Source organism: Equus quagga, chromosome 1 (assembly GCF_021613505.1).
Source record: "Equus quagga isolate Etosha38 chromosome 1, UCLA_HA_Equagga_1.0, whole genome shotgun sequence".
Classification (NCBI taxonomy): Eukaryota; Metazoa; Chordata; class Mammalia; order Perissodactyla; family Equidae; genus Equus; species Equus quagga.
In genome coordinates, this window is record NC_060267.1 from 32,950,704 (window position 1) to 32,971,220 (window position 20,517).

The 20,517-nt window shown below is 43.4% G+C and overlaps 1 protein-coding gene across 5 annotated transcripts in view; it reads right to left on the reverse strand.

The window, feature by feature from the left end:
* Window positions 1-16,172, reverse strand: part of BMAL2 (basic helix-loop-helix ARNT like 2) — a 72,496-nt gene extending 56,324 nt beyond the window's left edge. For 3 of the 5 annotated variants that reach the window (XM_046651529.1, XM_046651460.1, XM_046651764.1), the window contains exon 1: window positions 15,992-16,172. In XM_046651529.1, coding sequence (XP_046507485.1) covers window positions 15,992-16,022 — 31 coding nt within the window. In that variant the 5' untranslated portion in view covers window positions 16,023-16,172. Of the gene's footprint in view, window positions 1-1,348; window positions 1,434-5,395; window positions 5,447-6,060; window positions 6,219-15,991 lie in introns of those variants that run through there. The other 2 variants (XM_046651699.1, XM_046651619.1) reach the window with 2 other exon arrangements.
* Window positions 16,173-20,517: the final 4,345 nt, after the last annotated feature.

Consider the following 20,517-nt stretch of genomic DNA (forward strand, 5'->3'; position numbering starts at 1 on the left):
GACTTGGGGATTCCAGCTGATTCAAGGGTTTACGTAACAGGTGCCTAAGAGGGGTGCTGCAGTAAAATGAAGACAGGGTATGTTGGAAAAAGAGAAGACAGACCAGAGTTACCCAGGATGACATCAGGGGATGGTCAGGAGAGGAAAACGTCTACGAATACAAGGGGGCAGCATCCTGGAGGTAGGAAATGATTAAAATAAGGATATAAGAGGGTAAAATAAACAGAAAACCTAAATGAAGGGAATTAATAAGGACCATGGGGAATAATGTCTGGAGATGGCAACAAGGTTCAAGTAAATGCCAACCTTACCTTCTAGTTCTGAAATACACAACAGAGTGATTAGCCTCCACAACGCCCCTATGGTCAATTTCTTCAAATTTGGGCTGACCACATTACAAAGAACCTGAGAATTACTGAAGCAAAAAAGAAGATCTTTTTTTTTTTCTTATCAAACTGATTAATCCTGATAAATTGTTATACTGGCAAAGGAGCCTTGGAGAAGGGAAAGAAGTAAGAACAGAGATGCTCTCATAGTTTCATACATTTCTGGTGGGAATGACAATTGGCATAACCTTTCTAAAAGGCAATTTGGAAAATTATATCAAGGGTACAAAGATACTTTATATCCTTTGATCCAGCAATTCTATTTCTTTGAAATTATCCTAAAATTATTAAAGATGTACAAAAAGACTTTTGTACTGGAAATTCATGACAATATTTCAGCAGCATAAACCGGAAAACCACCTAAGGTATCAACAAACAACGGAACAACTAAAATTAAGAGTGCAATCACATGGTGGACTACTATGCAGCCTTTAAATAGAGTATTTTCAAATTACTTATGAAATAGTAACTGCTATACAAAATATTCACTTTTGTATGTTTTTTTGTTTTTATTATTATTTTAAAATATAGTATATTAATAGAAGATTTGAGGTACAATAAGGTCAACAAATCAGGAGATGACTGCCAACAAAGAGACTGTTACGTATAGTTCCCAAGAGGAGGGGGCATGGCATGCCCTGGGCGGCCACATGGGGAAGCACCAGAGTCAGTCTGGAGGCAGAAGGAAAGGGGGGATCTGCAGGCAAGAGCCTTTATCGTGGTGTCTGTGGGAAGGAATGGGCAAGGCAGGCTAAGCAGTCTTCGGGTTGGCTAGTTTAAATAATTTCAGCAGGCTGTGGGGCACAGAGCCATCACTAGTTGTCTGGTACATGGCCCTGGGATGATGAAGACAGGTGGATAATAGCCTGGAGCGTGAGACCCCAATAACAGAGGTGGTTGGGGTGTGGGCTCTGGATTGGTTGTTTGTACACGAAAAATGCACTCACAGGCAAGTTACTTACCATCTCTAGCAATGGGCTCATCCTCGGAGGAGCAGGCCCTCCAGAATCAGCAGGACCCCAGATGTCAAAGCATCAGAATACAGTAAATAAAAGACATGGTTAAGACTTTTATATTTTTGTTAATTCAAAATTATTTGAAAATAAAAACTGTCAAATTTTCTACAACTAACAGGCATTACTTTAATTCAGAAAAAATAAATATACCAAAAAAAGCTTTGTGATGCTCACAAGCCTTAGGCATTTCTTTGAAAGGATAAATTTATACCACTATTTGACCGGTCATGAACACAGCCCTTCTTATATTGATTTCTAAACCCAAAGAACAATTATGGACTGCTGATGCCACGAACGTAGCGTGGCTGAAGATACGAGACCACACTGAGCCGCTTTCATGGAAGATTTTAACGTTTTCCTGAAGAGAAGGGACAGATGGTTTCTAATCAAATGCACAGGATCCCAGACTGACCCTTGTCCTAAAGTGTGTATGAAACAGAGGTCTGTTGGCAAAAGTATTGAAGGAACTTAAGAAAAAACTTTCCACAAGAGTGACCTGCCTATAGAATATCCCCTTTGTTGGGGAGGGAGAGGCATAACCGTACTGATTTCAGAAAGTGGCAGCCACCTGGCTTTGATCGCCTCTCTATGCCACACTGGATGACTGACTGGAAGCATTAGTTAGGTGCCAGGTTTAATGCTTTGGGAAGAACTGTGGCACCAGAGTCCATAACGTCGGGATCCTGGATCAAGCTGAAGCCCCTGCTGCAGTAACACGGTACCACGCACGGGCAGCCCACCACCTCCACTGACCATGGGACTGGCCGTGAGAACGGCAATGACGTGGCACGAGGCAGAGCAAGAACACTTTTGTCCAAGCCTCCCTCGACTCATTGTGTGGTTCCAGGTAAGCTGTTTGCCTTCTTTGTGGTTTCCTCCTTTGTAAAATACAGGTTATGACACAGACTAGAATTACCTCACAGAGCTCTTATAAGAAAAAAAAATGAGACAAATGTTGAAGCTTTTTGGCATCTACGAAGTTTTGTTGGACAGATACTAGGTAGTACGTTAGTTACCTATGTGAATTGAGTATAGTGGGCTCACAGCCAGGTATAAGATTCAGACAGACACCAATATACATCCACCTCCACCTTCAGGCGAGTGGTCACATTGAACGATGACGTAACTGTTAAAGACAATTGAGGTCCGAGGCAAATAAGGGGCAGGCTGGCTACAGAGCTAGATTAAATCTGAAATACACGGCCAGACCATTCATATTTCCACATGAAAATCCTTATCTAGTTAGTGAAAAATAAATTTCTCCCACCCCTCCTAAAGAAGGTACTGTGAGCCATCAATCAATAATCAAACACATAGTTCAAAAATGTAATCATTGCTGTGAACGAAAAGCAGTGTGCTACGACACTATTCAACATGCAAACCACTAACTATGATGATTGTACAACAGATTTAATTACTTCATTCCATTGCTTGAAATCCAACTGTGGCTTGCTACTAAACTTAAGATGACATGAAATACAAGGTCTTGCACAGCACGGCACAGCCTGTCCACTAGCCTCATCCCGTGGCTCTCTTATAACTCAGCAACAGCCCCGGGCACTCAGTGATGCTCCTCAACCACATCGCCTTCTCATGGCTCTACTTCTCTGGGCATGCTAATCCCTCGCCTGGGATGTCCTGTTCCCAAATCCCAAACATCAACTTACCTGCCAAGACATAGGTCAGATCTTATCTCCTGTAAGGAGCCTTGTCTGACCACTGCCCCCAAAACCTGCCACCCTACTGGGGTTCCTTCTACATGTGACAGTAGCACTGTGTGATTGATGCCATTGCTGAGCTCATCCCACTCCGCTGTTATTATCTCTTTACTGGTCAGTCTCCCTCACCAAACACAGCTCCTCGAGGGCAGGGACCATGTTTTCTTTTCTAGTTGAACACAATCCCTGACATATCGCCCACACTCAATAATTGAGGAAATGATGGATTATCCGATAGCTAGTGTTAGGGCAATTCCTTAACTATTCAGAAAATATAGATCTCTATTTCCCCCTACTTACCAAAGTAAATTTGTGATGGATGAATGAGTTAAATAGAAGGAAACAAAATCACAAAAGTATAAGAAAAAAATCTGTGTGTGAATATTTACATAATCATAAAGTGAAAACTTTTGAAGTACGATGCCAAAAGTAAAAATTGTAAAAGAAATAACCGCATAAAAAAGTTAAAATTTCTGTATATCAAAAACCACCATAAAATTAAGATATAGAAAAAAAAAAAAAACTGGAGAAAAGTTCCCCCATGCCCTTTGCAGTCCATTCCATCTTCAACTCCCAACCCCAGACGAACAGTGACCTGCTTTTTGTTACCTATGTTTTTGCACATTCTAGATTTTATATAGTAAATAGAATCATATGACATATGCCCTTTTGACTCTGGCTTCTTTCCCTCATGATGATTTTGAGAGTCATCCATGTTGTTGCAGGTGTCAGTAGTTTTTCCGTTTTATTGCTTAGTGGTATTCCATTGGATGGATATATTATATAGTGTTTATCCACTTAATTCATTTGTTGATGGCCGTTTGGCTTCCCTCCAATTTTTGGCTATTGTAAATAAGGCTGCTACAAATATTCATGCATAAGTCTTTGTATAGACAAATGTTTTCATTTATCTTGGGGAAACAGTTAGATGTAGAATGATTGGGCTGTAAAGTAGGTATATGTTTAACTTTTTGAAAAACTGCCAAAGTGCATCCTTAAGTGATTGTCATTTCACATTTCCACCAGCAGTATAAGAGAGTTCCAGCTGCTTCACATTCTCAACAACAATTGACATTGTCAGCCTTTTCAATTTTATTCATTCTAATGAATGTCATGTTATCTTATTGCAATCCATGTAATTTTAAGACATTTCAATTATTTGAAAAGTTTACTTCTTGGAAGGCCAAAAAAACTCTCTGTAATTTCTACCCATCAAGCCTACATCTGATAAATTTTCAATTGAGTTGCAAGTATTTGCATACTTACTGTTGTGCAAAGCACTGTTAGAAACTAACGAGGATGCAAAGATGAGTACAACACAGCATTTGCTCTCAAAGAGTTCAGTCAGATAAATACAGAAATAAGCCAACTACAAGGTAGAATGGACAGTGTCTTTGGAGAAGTCTGGATCCCAACACTCCATAATGGCTTCATGAAGGAGGTGGCATCTGAGATAGTCTATTTAGTGTACAACTCCTCAAACTTTTGTTGACAACCATAATATCCCACACTTTTGTCCTAAAGTCTCTCTCCTAAACCAAACCATGTGATTCTATCAGACATGATTCATAGGACGCCTTGTCACCAGCCTGGTTGCTCTCTTCTGGACATACTTTTGCTAAAAATCCTTTGATGTGTGGTGCGACTTGAATACAACACCCAGGAGTTATCTAGTCTGCAGAAAAGAGAGTGGAACTTTTATTGATAATATTGTGAATATTAAACTTTCATTATTTATTAGACTGCATTGGCTTTTCTTTTACATATTTGCCTTTCTCTTTACACTGGTGATTCACTCATTTATATAATTTAGAGCCGTAACGGGCATTACAGATGGTCTAATATAACTCCTTTTTCCAAGAAAGAAAGAGAGCCACCATTGATTAAGTTCTCTGTCCTTTATCATACGGCCAGACACTGATGGAGGAGGGACTCCTGTGGAAGTCTCCTCACTCCCAGAACGCCCTTCCCTCGAGTAAACCCAACTCTGTCTTTTCTACAGGCTGTTGTTAAGCCACATCTTTACCATCTCATACATCAGCATTTTTTAATGCTTAGGTACTGGTCGTTTTTTCTGTTGTTAAGTTTCATCTTCTTTGGTATCACCCTATCTGCATCTTTTTGGATTCAGATGATATCTAACAGATTGACTAAGCTTCATCAAAACACGCCATCTGCAAAAGTGACCAGCATGACATTTACATTTTCAAACCAAGTGACTGGCTGGCATGTTGAACAAAAAAGCCAAAGAGAAAAGAGCAGGGAATGTACTCACTGTGGCCAAATACGGTGTAGGCAGAGTGAGAGCCCGAGTAAAAGGTGGACACTAGGGAAGAGATATGAATGGTTAGAACCGACTTGGACAATCAGTAGAGAGGAGAATTGAACTAGGTTGGCTGGGGAAAGCAGACTGTAAGTAAGACTGCGAACAACGCAAGGTGTCAGAGAACCTCAGGGATTCAGTTGTGCCAGCTGCAAGGACTATGTTGGGCCTCATGGCTTCAAATGAAGCAGAGGAGATCTGGTTATCTATATGACACATCCCTCCGACTAGTAAGGAGGGGCCGGGGATTTCCCAGGCTTGCTCGGTGCAAAGGCATATATAATCCAGAGCATTTATGAGGTGAGATTGGATTTGCTTATATTGCTCCCACTGGACTATCTACTAAAGATGGCCTTCAAATGAGCAGGTGCCCTGGATCTCTTGCATAGCATATACTAAGGGTCTCCATATCTGGCCATGACGGCATAACATTCAGGGTTGAACATAAACCAATTGTATGGGTGTAAATGGGAGAAGCTGGATGCAGAGAGGTATGAAGTTTATGACTTCTAAACCTTAGAATGACCTCAAAAACCAGTTCTCCAGTCTGCAGCACAACCAGGTAGAAAGGACATAGTAGGAAAAGAGCTAGCCTATTCCCCTATTGGGATAGTCACCTGGTGAGTGGAACTTGTCAGCTGCAGTCCTCTAATGTCCTCCATATTGTTCCATCAGCACATATTCATCAAACAACTATGAAGCAGACACTGTGCTACAGGGGCTGGGAAGATGATGGTGACCAAAGAGACTGCTCCTTCAAGGAACTTGAAATCCAATATATCCTCCTGTGTATCCTGGAGTTCTACTAGGCATTAACTAAAGGATGGAGCGCTGCTGGCAGTGCAGAGAAATGGAGGGAAAGGACAAAATTATTGGGAAATGGATCATTTGTGCATATCAGTGAATAAAATCTAGTACATAATCTTGAGGAGTTGAGGTACAAGGTCCACTCATGTGCCTGTGTGACGTTCAATGCCAAAGATGTTATTCCTATAGACTATAACAGTTCCCAGGTTCATTCATTTGTTCACACATTGTTTCTCATTTGATGGAGTGGGGAAGTGGAAGATTTTCTTGGCTAAGTTTTTATTTATTACTTGATTCAATTATAATTAAGTATTGCCTTTTAAGTATGTGTTTTGATCTGGAAAAAAACAAACTAGTTTTGCTCTTAAAGATAAAAATGACTATAAAATATTTGGAGAAAATCCTAAAAAGATGTCTGGTTTTTGGGGCTTGCCCCATGGCCGAGTGGGTAAGTTCCCGAGCTCCGGTTCAACCGCCCAGGGTTGGGATCCTGGGCGCGGACATGGCACCGCTCATCAGGCCATGCTGAGGCAGCATCCCACATGCCACAGCTAGAAGGACCCACAACTAAAATATACAACTATGTACTGGGGGGACTTGGGGGAAAAAAAGCAAGATAAAAAAAACGATTGGCAACAGTTGTTAGCTCAGGTGCCAATCTTTAAAAAGAAAAAAAGATATCTGGTTTTCTTAATTTGCAACAAAAGATTAAGAGGAGGGAAAAGGAATAAAAGAAATTATCTTGTCCAATTCCCTCACTTTATAGCTAAGGAAACTGAGGCTCAGAGTGTGAAATAAGATGCCCAGCTGTGTATTACATTGCAGTTTAAATAAAGGAAAAAGAAATAGAACTTAAACACAACAGCCTTTTTGGAGAAACAGTTCGCATGCGTGGCCCAATCTCACTTATTACGGTAACCCAAAAGTAACAAAACACACTTGGAATGAATTTTGACGCCACTGGAGAGGCCAGTCCTCCATCCCACTAGCTTTCAGCAGGCAAGGGAGGCAGCGCTTTTTGGGGAGGGAGCTGTAGTATTGCACTGATATACTGAGGAAAGCTATAAACACAGTGTGTCTGGATTTCAGTAGGACATTTTTCCAAAAAGAGAGAGTGGTGAGCTACTTTAAGACTTCATTATAGCCCTGAGAAAAAAATAAAGATGGATGAGTAGATATTTTCAAGCAGGAATATCATTTAGGAAGCCAACTGCTGCAGTGAACTGGAATGACCAGGAAAGTGACAAAAATGGGGATTAAGACCCTATTCTAGTAAGACCACAGCTGCTGCTGCTGTCACCCACCCCCTACTACCACCATTACCAAAATTAAATAATCTTTTACTGAATCCTTACATACCAGGCACTATCACCTTTACCTTCCTTATTTTACACAATCCTCACAACAACCCAGTGGTGGCGATGTAGTGGATGAGGAAACAGGTTCAGAGCAATGAAGTAATTTGCTGGGATGGTCTTTTCGCTGTGTCAGCTTGGCGGGGTTACTGTCCTCAGTTCCTCAGTCAAACACTAAGTGTTGCTGTGAAGGTATTTTGTCGATGTGATTAAAGTCGATAAGCAGTTGGCCTTAATAACAGACATTATCCTAGATAATCTCCCGATTTAATCAGTTGAAAGGCCTTCAAAACAGAGCTGAGGCTTCCCTGAAGAAGAAACGCCACCGCCACAGCTGTTTCAGCCTCTGTCAGAGAGTTCCCGCCTGCCTTTCCGGAAGGCCTGCCCTATAGATTCCAGTCTTGCCTAGCCTGGCCCCACTAGCCACTTCCTTGAAATAAATCTCTTAATATACATGTCTCCTACTGGTTCTGCTCCTCTGGTTGGACCCTGACTGATACATATGCGAAACATCACACAATTATTAGGTGAAAGAGCTCAGACTCTCTCAAAGCCAAAAGTAGGCCAGTATTCCACACTCCCTCCCAACAGAAGAAGTTCAGTTTTAGACATCAGCACTTCACAGGAATGGCACCACGTTCAAATGTCTGGCAGGCACTGGAGGAAAGGTTAAAAGGATGAAAGCTCTGGAGGCCAGTCTGCCTGGGTTCCTATCCTGGTTCTGCTACTTTTTATGCAATCTTTACCTTGAGCAATGTCCTTGAATCCTCTGTGTCTCAGTTTCCTCATCTGAGACGTGGAATAATAATAGCACCTACCTTACAGAGTCGCTTAGGATTGGATGAATTATCCCAGTAAAGTAGTTAGATACCTAGCAGGTAGTAAATACTCAATAAAGGTTAAGAATTTTAACAATTTAGCAGAAACAAACAGTGACGATGATCCATGCCAAGCTTTTGAAACGGGGCAAAGGGGCAGCAGAAACACCCATGATGACTATAAGGAAATCAGAGTCATAGGAAACCACTCAGTTGTGATGCAGAATATAATCAGAGTGATATCAGCACTGAAGAATGCTTCCCTGACTATGATTATTCCAGAAAAGGCCAACATTTCATAGGCATTATAACCTAATCCGGGGATGGGCGAAAGCAAGAAACAGCACTTCATCAGAATTTCAGTTCCACATCAAAACAGAAAAGTCCCCTAACTTGTTCCAGGCCTCACTGGTCCTCACGCATAAGAAGAATGCCAGGGTTTAGCATTTTCAACATCAGCAGGTTTTTCCAAAAGACCCCAAAATGTATTTAGACTTGGATGGTCTATACCCACATCATTGTCACCTATTGGAAAAGACAATTCTTGCAATTTATGAGTAAACAGAAGACACAGTTGAGGCTACTATTGTGATTAATGTCAGTCAGGCCTGATTGGATCTGCCAAATTCAACACAGACCCTCTAAAAGATACAGTAGTTCCTGACAGCTAAGGCATCAACAAAATGAGACACCTTCAGTTTAACTTTGAGGAAAAACATTCATCAGTGTTCACAAAAATATTTGTGTATCTTTTCACTGAATGGCAATTATTGTGGAAACAAGAAAGATCCTTTAAAAAGGGGTGAGGGGAAGCACTGACTCTGCAACAGGCAATGTTAAATTTCTGCAAACTGAAACATCATATGAGTTTTAGAATAAAACCCAAAGTGACATTTATGACTTTAATACTATCTCATAACATGTCATAGTTACAATGATGACCAGAATCTAAGCTGCTTTGAGGCTCTTCCTAGACAAAGAGCTAATAAAAAATTATTCTTAAACCCCTTGATAAATAATTTGTCCCAGATGCCTTCTAAAATTTGAGGTATGACTTTGAACATCCCTCTAAAAGCAGGCTGCTTTGCTTATGACCACATGTCCCAGAGGTAGCTATGATTACTGTTAAAAGGAACTGATACGCCAAAAAGTGCTAGTTGAACTCAAGTTGAAAACTAAAGAAAAGGAGAATTGTCCTAAAGTAGCCACTAGGACCAGGACGCATGGAAAATTGGATTTGGCCTCTCCTTTCCAGGTCAGTGTTGTTGCCTGGGTAGCTCATTATAGAAGAGACCGCCTACCTAGAATGCAATATTGTTTGTCTCCATGGTAGTGTAAGCACAGTCTACCGTGGGTACCACGTAAGTCAGAGAGGAAATCCAGTTCTCCAACAAGGGAGCTGGTAAGAGAAACAAATGAAGAGCTGGAGATCATGTTCAATATCTCAACCAAAACTTTTCTCTACATTTTTGACAAAAGAATTATTAATCTTCACAATCTTTTATTCATTTAAACATCCATTGATATCTACTCTGTAAAGTGTTCAATTTCAATTCTGTCTACCAGATACTGATCTTTTAAAATCTATATTTCTGTAAAACACATATCGCTTTGGTAGTATCCAGGCTCAACAACAATCTAGTCTTCCTATATTCTTCTCTGCTAAGAAGAAAAGATTAAGAGGTATTTGATGTATATAAAGCTTCTGCTTTCAAGTAACTTCTAAGCCAGAGATCCTTGGCACTGTATCTGAATGAAAACAAGAAGATCTTCTGATGTTATCACACATACATCTTTCCATGAATGCTCTTTTCACATTAGGAACATGTTCAGATGTGCAGGGCACTGGATTCCTTTTGGTTTATAAATCTTCACTAAGTGTTTGAATTGGAATTCAAGGCTGAAGGTATTTTTCCACTTTGTCACATGGAGCTGCATGGGAAGGGTCTGAGAGCATGCCTGGAGCATCTGTCCATATCGAGGGTACATCAGTGATGGGGACACTGGACCAACACAGGTCATCATGCTGGACAGACACTGGAAGTCTAGATACCTGCTTCCAAACAGGCTGTAATGGGAATAAATTAAATAATAGCTGTGATGCTTTTCCTAAGAAAGAATGTGACATGGCTTTAAAGATATAAGCAGCTATTTTTTGAGAGAAGAAAAGAGGGTAAAAGAGAGAAATTATTGGCCCCGATGGACCTGGAGTGAAGGCCAGGACCTAACAGCCCTTCACCTGGCGGGACCCAGGACCTCTGCTTCTTTTCGAGCAGAAATCTGCCACAATTAGCCTTTCAAGGTGATACAAAAACTCTCTTGCTGACCAGGGACCAAAAAGAGCATGCATGTATCCTCCCTTTGGAGAGCGGGCAGATCACCTGCCTGTAACTCAGGCCTTTTGTGTGAATGGTCATTGCTCATCACAGGTGTGGGAGGGGAAGCCCTCCACCACACCAGCAAGGTAACTTCAGCCGTCAATTCTTCCTGTTCCACTTTTCCCACAAAGAGCCAACAAAATACTAACAGCAGTTCTGCCAAGCAAGTCACTGATGAGTTTCCATTTCTACGCCTACTCTCTGTCTCTTTTGCTGCTTCCCCAAGAGTTATCTATCCCTCAATACTAAAGTTGGTACCTTCTCTGAAAGCCTTTTGTGAGTCCTGCTCCCATGAAATAGATATAATTTCTACCAACTGGGGGGGGAGGCTCGCTCCCAGCAGACAACTATAGATTTTACTAGGTTCTATCTTGTATTACAAATAATTTGGCTGCTTCTCACCTATCCTAATACATTTTATAAGCTTCTTAACTCTTTTTCTTGCTTTATTCATTTCTCCATCTCTGTTTGCCTAGAACAATGTGAGTATGTATTTATTTAATGGATCCTTTATGAATGAACCAACCCTGTCCACACCTCAAATCAACCATCATTCATTTAAAATCAACAAACCTTTATTAAGCACTTACTAAGTGCAAGGAGTTGGAGATTGTAAAGATGAGTAAGAACCAACCCGGCTCTCCTAGGAATGTGCAACCCAAGGGTGCAGCTAAGAAACCTATCTAAGTAATGTGTGGCAAGCAGGCACAAGTGTGCACAAGAGGGCACACACAAAAACCGCAGCATGAAAATAAGAAGGGAGAATCATTTCCATTGATGCGGGGAGGTTTTGTGAAGAGAAGGGGAAAAATCATCCGTTAAAGGTCAGATTTCACTAGACAGCTTGTAATCATCTCACTTAATTCCCACATAACTCTCCAACTTAGGAATTTATTACTCCCATTTTATAGATAAGGAAATTGAGGCTCAGAAAAGTTAAATAACTTGGATAAGGTCACACAGCTGGTAAATAATGAAACTGGCAATTACAGTCCCAGTGGCCTGGTTCCAGAGCTCACGCTCATTTTCCTGCACCAGATCTCTTCCTCCTTCTCCACAGGCAGATGACAATGTAATCACACCCAGGCTAAGGCTTCAAGATTACCTGGGAAGACTTCCACAGGCCTGTCTGGAGGGAGGGCAGGGGCATTCCGGAAGCAGCCAACAGCCTGAGCAAAGGCCTGGAGGTGGGAAAGTTCGAACCATCTGGGGAAAGGCAGATGCCCTCACATAACTGAGCATGGGACACATCAGACAAAGCGGAGACATGTGGAAGAGAAAGGCAGTGGATGATCTCCCCTTTCCCTGTGATATGCTTGGAACAAACAGTAAAGGGTATTTCTTAACTACTTAAAAAAATAAATGAAATATCTTAAGTAAGACATTTTAAATGTATTGGAAATTACTGTTTTATGGCAATAATCTTGACCTTCAATTATAAATATCCTCTAACATAAACCATGTTGAGTGAAAGAATGATTCTCTGTACATTTCCTTTTCCTCCAGGCTTCTTTGTTTTTCTCTCTCTGTAAAGATATTATCTAGAGATTTAAATCGTAAAATTAAAGACTAGAGAAATGAAACACCAATAATTTACTTAGATAAACGACAAATTTCCTATCATGCCAACCAACATTTAAGTATTTTCAAATGAGAATTTTAATGTTATATAACCGGACTTATTTAAATATTTTAAGTTTAGAAACTGGGGTTGGCGTAAATGAGATATTATAGCCTAAAGTAATAGATTATAAATAATATATGTGAGGGACCAGTAAATGCGACGTTACCCAAGCAAGAAAAGAAAACAGGGTAGGGGCATGTTGATAGCTAAATGCTTCATAAATTATGTGTAAATAGCTAGAAATATTGCATGCTCCTACAGTGAACATCTTTCAACTGTGGTCCCAGCTTCACTAAGAGCTTAAAATTGTAGGTTCTTCTAAGTTGTCACAGCCTCATAATACTGAGAAGGAGGGAGGCACCGGGCGAGGCAGGAGGGTCAAGAAGGGCCAGGATTTGGGAAGGAGCCACTTCAGTTAGCAGACTTGCAAAAGCCGGGACAGGAAATCACTGCCCCACAGAGCAGGCAGATGTCTCCTCTAGGGACCCGGCTCACTGAGTCCCTGATAATGCTGATGACAGTGCGGATGCTGACTAATGACCCAGATCCCAGGCCTCTGAGTAACTCAGCTGTCACAGTTGAAAACTGGAGATCTTCCACTAAATGGGACAACTGACAGTAGGGCTACCAGAATGAAATGTTATGACCTTATTTATGATTTCCTGAACATTACGTAAAAGGAGAGCTTTTGAAAGGATGCTATCATCAACGTTCACAGCACAGAAAAAGATCATGCTTTTTAGAACCAAGGAGTCTTGCCACAAGGAAAAAGTTAAACTGAAATCGCTGTATTTACTAATATTTTGGCTTTCCCCGTATACTGTAAACATTAAATTTCTTTTTTTCCCCTGGAATCAAACTTTGATGGGGTGGTTGTCCCTCCCCTCCCTTCTTCTTTCCCCCATTCTTTCCTCACCTCCAATTCCTCCACCCTCTCATTTTCCCTCCCCCTCCTCCTCCAGCTCCCCCTCCCTCACCTCATCCCCCTCTGTCCTCCCCTTGCTGTCATCCCTTTCTCCCCATCTCCTTCCCTCCCTCTCTCCTCCTTCCTTCTTTCTTCCTCCTTTACTCTCTCCTCCTCTCTCTTTACTCCACCTTTCTTCTTTCTCCTCACTCCTTCTGCCCCCTCTTCTCTCTTTTCCCCTCTCCCCCTCCCCCCCCCCCAAACATATGAAAAGTCATTTTGGTCCATCCTGGTTTATCTTGGTAATGCATTTCTGGCTGAAACTGTGCCTAAGGATCCAGGCCAGGAACAGCAGCTTGCGCAAAGTGGATTGAGGCACGACTTTTGATTTCAGCGTCACAAAAATGACTTTAAGCCACTATAATTGCAGCACGACACCTGCAAAGAGTTGTGTCTGATAACATCACAGATGAGAAAGCTGCCCCACAAACGCCTGGACCCAGGACCATCTCTGGCTGTCAGTCTTGGAAATGTGCAGCTCCTCCAAGATTGCCCTCTCCCTAACTCCAAGGATTCTGGAATCATCTACCAGGAAGACGCCCAGGCACTTGGCAGCTTATTAATCTTGATGTTTACCAAAAGCCTGTCGAAAAAAGTAAGTGAGCAGACAGTTTTGTTAGGCACCAGCTGATTCTTGGTGGCCATCTTCAAAACGAGCCCTAAAGTTGTTTTCAGCAGTGTAACCAAACCATGGGGGGTTTTCTCCCCACCGCCAGTCCTAGATTTCTATTTTATCACAAAGGCCTTAATGTTAAACTATCTAGGAGAAAGGAATCTGCAGGGGTTTTGTATAAGGAAAACATAGCCCCGGATTCTGATATAAAGACCTGTTTTTGTTTTGTTTTCCCCTCCAGGGATGGGGGAACTTGTAACAATATATATTTTTTTCATCCTCTTTACACAGGGTGTCCGGAAGTGCGAACATTGCTCATGAGCGCCACCCAGTGAGACAGGGAAGAAAGGAAAACGGCACGGGCAGCAGCCTCAAATGTTAACCCCAGTTTTATCACTCTCTGGCTGCGTAACTGTGGGCCGGCCTATGTTTTCTCATCTCATCTGTGAGATGGAGATAATGCCACCTACATCACAGGGCTACCACGAGACTAAGGATGAAATGCCTCGTATGTAATAGCACCTCGATAAATGCTGGCCCTCCCAGCCCCCACTGAAACTTTGCGACTCTTACCTAAGAAAGATTCATTCCCAACTTCACACTTGGTTTTCAGCTAAATCACAACAAACTGTTTGTGCAAAAGCTTGTCATAAATCCAAAAGACTTATCTGGTGAAAGCTGCTCTTGGAATTAGGTGGATTTTCATGTTTCTTTCTTTTTTTTAGTAAAGCCCAGGTATTCTTTCAATTTGGCCAATTTTAAGTTGTGCACGACAACACTTTCTTAAGGGACTAGACAAGATTTATTAATTTCACAAAGCAAACCGGAGCTGTAAATTATTAACTATATTAAGCTAATGTTTATGGAGCACTTACTATTGCCCAAGTACTGGGTTAAACACTTTAGATGTACTTAAATGTATTTATTTAGTGCTTACTCACACCTTTATATCATCCGGAAAGACTTCAAATATTCAAATGATAGAATTTTGGAAATCTCCCAGTGATCCAAATTCCCACACAGTATTAGATTTTCAAAAGCACCTCTTCTCATTGCTGGATTTCAGAGAAGAATCTAAACTCATCACCATATTCCAAAAGCGGAGATTGACTCAACTGCTTCTCTGAATTTCTCTCTGCCAGTCTTCCTTTAGCTGTGTCTAGGTTTCTTTTTACCTCCCGTTTGTCTTAAATAACAGATATTTTATAATCAGCCCATAATCGTGCGCAATCCCAAGGAATGCTGTCAGTGAACACTAGAAAGAGGAAAACGACATAACGCTTTCACAAAAACGTGAAACAAACTGATTCCACTGATGGTTTTCCTAAAGCTGTAATGGTAAAAGACAAGGGCCGCCGCCGGCTCACACAGGGTTGCTGCGGAGCAATCCGTCGCTTTCGAGAGTGAGAAACGTGGGGGACCTGCCTCCACGCGTTCACCTGCCCACCTGCCCGCCTCACAGGGGGCAATTTTTCAAGTGGGGAATGGAAGTGAGTAATTTCCAGTTCAGAGCGGATGGGCTCGCAGAACCAGAGTTCCTTCCATGGCTGATGACAACTGGTTTATACAAAAGAAAGATGAAATCTAAGAAGTCCACGCAGCAGTCAGTCCCTGCAGACAGCGAGGTGGGCGCCCGGGGGTCGGCAGAGGGAGGCTGCTCGCCACCACAGGGTGGATGGTTCCTCGCCAGCTCACTTTCGCCAAAACGTCCAGCCAGGGGCCAAGAAATGGGGCTTCAAGCCGGCGGTGATCCCGAGTGTCGCTCCCCACCTCCCGCTCCCGGGGAGGACCCGCGGGGCGCGGCGCCGCGCCGCTCCTGTGCCCCAGAGCCCCTCCGAGGTGATGCCGGGCCCAAGGAGAGCCCCCTGCAAAGTGCGCCCACCTGGCGTCGCCGCGCAGGCCGCTCGGCCCCCAGTCCGGCCGGGGGCTCCCCCCGCGCCTCCGGCACCGCGCCCCCACCTGGAACCGCCAGCCCGCCCGCAGCCTCACCTCTCGCCGCAGCCTCCTCCGCCGCCGCCATCGCAGGAGCCACCCGGCCAGCTCTGCAGTCCCAGGGCTGGCAGCATGGAGAGCCCCGGGCCCGCCCTGCGCCGGCCCAGGCGGCGGCCCGGGGCACCCGCGGGGCTCTGCCCGGGGCCACCGCAGCCCCTGGGCGCGCAGCCAGCGCCGCCTCGCCGCCCGGCCGGCCGGGCTACTGAGCATGCGGACTGCGGCCCGCCCGCCGGGTCTGCGCGCCGCGGGGCTCCGGCGGGAGAGAGGGACTGGGCGCCGGGTGGGGTCACCGCGGCACCGCCCCGCCGACCCCTGCAGCGAGGGGCAAAGGGCAGAAGCGGCCTAATTAAAACAGGTTTCCTCGATCACTCTAACATTCGTTGTCTGAGTGTCCCGAAGGTTGGAGTTGTGTCCCTCGGGGGGGAAAAGGTGAAGGATGAATGGAGATCACTGCGTGGTGGGGGGAGCGGAGCGGGGGGCGCCGGGGGCGGGAAGCGGGGAGCTGGAAGAGAGACTTCCCTGGTCCCTTCTCTTTTTCGCCTAGGGAAGGACCTAGCTGCAGAGACGAGGGTGTAATGACAGAGGGGTCACCGAGGAAGCCGTTTGGGATCCTGCAACCGCTGGGTAAACCCTTTGGGGATCACTTGACAGCCCTCCATCCTATGCCGAGTACGCTGGCTCGCTCGCCGTCCACGGGTCCCTAGAGCGGTTCCTTGGTCCCTGTCTAGTAGAGGTAGTGGAGGAAAGGAACAGCAGAGAAAACTCTAAAGCTTTGCATCAACCAGCCTTAATGTATTGATTTTCCTACCAAGACTCTTGTTATAGCGTCTTAACTAGCTGCTTATGTACCCTGAGGGCTGCTTAAGGCCGAACCTGGGCAAGGGGGCTGGATGCGTGTTCCTGGGCAGTAGCCAGTCTTGAGTGGGGACTGGGACTTCATGATGCTGGAGGTGGAAGGAGGTGCTAAGAACTGTGCTGCTCTCAATAACACACACACCAAGACATCCCCAGTCAAAACCATCCTTGAAACATATCCATTCTAGCTTTGACTTGGAACTCTCCCCGAAATCCACCAACACCAACTTCTGCTGGCAGCTCAGAAAGAAAAATTCCGCAGAGAGCCTGGCAGATAGTCTAAAAATCTGGCCTAGGTTTCCCTGGACATGTTCAAATCCTGGCTTTCCAGACAGTACACCTTTGAGCTGGTTTACCAGGGTGGGGGGAGTACTCTTAGACCTGGGCATGTGTTAAATGCCACCTTAATGGTGAAGCAGAATTGCTAGGACCCTGGTTAAAATGTACAGTACAGACTATGTATACAATGTCTTGCTTGCATTGTTCCCTTGTCTTCTCATGTGAACCTCACAACAACCTTTGTGAGGTGGTTGAACAACTGTCATTCTTGTCTTATCAGCAAGATAAACAGCTTCAGAGATGCTGAGTATTTTGGCCAGGATCACTCAGTAGATGGTAGAAGCCAGATGGTAAAAGTCAGATCTCCTTAGGAGTTCATACCGTGGTGTGCAAGAAGTTTGCCTGTGTATCATTGCAGTCTTCATTTCTTAGACACGATGACTCACTTGCACCAAAAGCCTGAAAACAAGAGAAGGAAGCCAGAACCTAAAAACGATAGCACAAAGTGTAATGCACAAGGAGAGCGTGCCCACTGGATTCTGCCCGGTAAATTGCTCTCCTAGTTTAATATGTGTTCCCCTCCTTGTTCAGGTTTAAATCCCACTTGCTTTTTCTTTACTCTATGGAGCTTTACTTTCTAAGCCATGATTTTTTTTTTAAAGAGTAGTTACATTATACCTCATAGGATAAGACAGAGAGAGAGAGAGCACCGCACAATATCTTGACAAATGGATAGGAAATGAATCTCTCCTTTCCAACCAGTGGTTTTCTCCTATTTTTTCCTTGGGCAATGTGCGAAAAGTGATTTGAAACATAGCTTTCAGGATACATGGTGTAGTTCCTTCAGGTCAATGTGGTTTTCCTGCCAAAAGCCCAGGGACAGCTCTGCTCTTCAGGAATCATTGGTAATCCGAGAGGGAACCTAGCCCGTTCATTAACTTTGCTTCATTGTGGAGTACTCAGGCAAGAACAGTCCTGGAATTAGGAACGACTGCCTCACTATAGCTTCCTATCCTTCTCAACCTCCTGCTGGGATGGTAACAATGTAATTTAGTTTGGAGCTTCCTTTAAAGCCACTTAGATATTTTAGTTGGTCCGGGACAAAACACCCCACCAGCTTTAGAGTGTAGTTTATTTGAACATACTATTTCCAATGATGCATAAAAATAAAAGTAAATAACAACCACCCATTAATGAGCTCCTAAGTGACTGAGGAAAGTAACTATATTATTAATATTTATAAATATCCTTGCTTCCCCACCCCCACCTCTACCCCATCCCCAGCATTCTCTGGAGGGTGAACACTGGGGAAGGTTCTTGAATTCACTGAGCAGGTTGAGCGTAGTGGGGAGAAACGGAGGCCAAATGTGTTTACAGGGAGAGATGAACCTATAGTGGGCTTTTGGTATGAGAAAGATTAGCTTGAGCCTCGCCCATGAAGGGGAGAATCAGAGAAGGTAATTGCAGGAGGTGTAGTCATGAGATAGAGGGAAGGAGGTGGGGGCAGCTGCCATGGGGAGTGGAAATTTGAGAAAAATCTTTTAAAATGGTATTTAGGGAGCTTCACTGTGTAATGCAAACCCTCTTACATCATTTCCCTGGAAGATAACAACTTATCAAAAGCAACATTCCTTTTCAATGCTTTTGGAGTTATGTTTTTATTAAAAATGAAAACATTTTGAGATTGGCCTTAGATGGAAGGTAGGGCCGCCCACAAAACGCAGTTATTTCATTCATTCGTTTACAAATATTTGCAGAGTGCCTGCAGCATGCCGGGCGCTGCTACGAGCGCTGCCTTTGGCACTTCAGCCACTGTGCATCCGTTCCTTCACATAGGTGTTCTCAGAACAGTCAATCCAGTGGGTATTCTTTCTTTTTTGGAAAAGTCCAACCAGCGTCCTTTTCCCCTTAGCTCAGTGGTTTCCAAAGTTGCACGTGCATGAGAAGGCGTGGAATTTCAGACCCATCCCAGAGATTCTGATTTTGTAGGAGACACATTAAATCCTTATTTCAAATAAGCACCCTGTTGATTTTGAAACGGTTGCTCTGAATACTCTACTTTAGGAAAAAAATGTCAAAAAAGACTTCTCTTAAGCCTAGGTTGTTGCAGGGTTATGTGTGTATTTCTACTAGCAAAGGACAGGAAAAAAAACCACTAAAATGCTGAGAAAAATACAGGGAGGAACAAAACTTAGGACAAGAGTGAGGGACTAGTTGTGCAGACAGCTCTTTAAATGTGGAGCTACTGCTTAAAGTTATTTTCCCCTTAGAGATTATGTGTTTGGGGGTATGTATATAAGTGTGAAAAGCAGAACTCATTTTCCCTTTTGCAGGTTTTGGAGACACTTGAAACAAGTGTGGTGTCCCAGGCCCTCCTCAGTCCTCCTCATATTGTATACGATTGTACAGGAGGATTCTTCAAGTTCTAGTTCATGGGTATCTTACCCAAGAGGACAAGAAATGCAAAAGTTTCCTTTTCCTGTTATGGGTGTCTCCCTTTGGAAGAGACTTATAAGTCACCCTATCTTTAAGAGTTTGATATAGAATGTTTTAATATGAAGTTAAGTAATTCAGAGGTATTAGGGTAGTAGTCCCCACAACCTCATCTGAGAAATGTTTTGATTTGTATTAGTCAAAGCCAGTCTTCTCAAGTCAGACAAAGTAGTTGAGCCAATAGTAGTTAGGCCACTCCACCCCTAGCTGGATCTAGGGGGAAGTAAGTTGATGAGGGTCCCTCTTACTGAAATAAGAGCTTTGGGGGAGATGGCACCAATCAAGAGATGAATATGAGCTGGGAGGGATGACAAAAGAACTAAAAAGCCCAAGCCCCGGTCACTGGCCCATACATCCATTCTGTTTGTATGATGTCCAGAGACCACCTCTACTCCTGCTTCTCTGAAGCACAAGAAACCTGGCATCCCAGTAACTGAGCCATCATCTAGCACAGTGGTATTCAGTACTCCTACTTTATTTAGATGGGTTAGGAAAGACGTTAAAGGACCAGCCTTCAGTTCATATGTAGGCAATAGCAGAACCAGCAACAAAATACAGGTACAGCGGCTTCTGGTAAGAACCATTGCTATAAACCTGTGTGGCACCCTTTTGATTATCTTGAGTAGCTTGTTAAAAGAACTCTATTTTGGTTCTGGTATCAAGTGGCCATGTACTTTAGTTTGCCTCACCTTAATACCAGAGAATGACTCCTTATTAGTTTTAAGTCAATCACCAGGCCAGGTACTGTTGTAGGAATGGAAGGATGACATAATCACATAATCACAGCCAATAAAATGTGGGAGCAACTTTGCTTAGAATGCTTCTGGAAAAGATTTTCCTTGCTCTTAAAAAAGGCACAGAACTAGTTTCTTTTTAAGAACTTACATGTTGTGTCA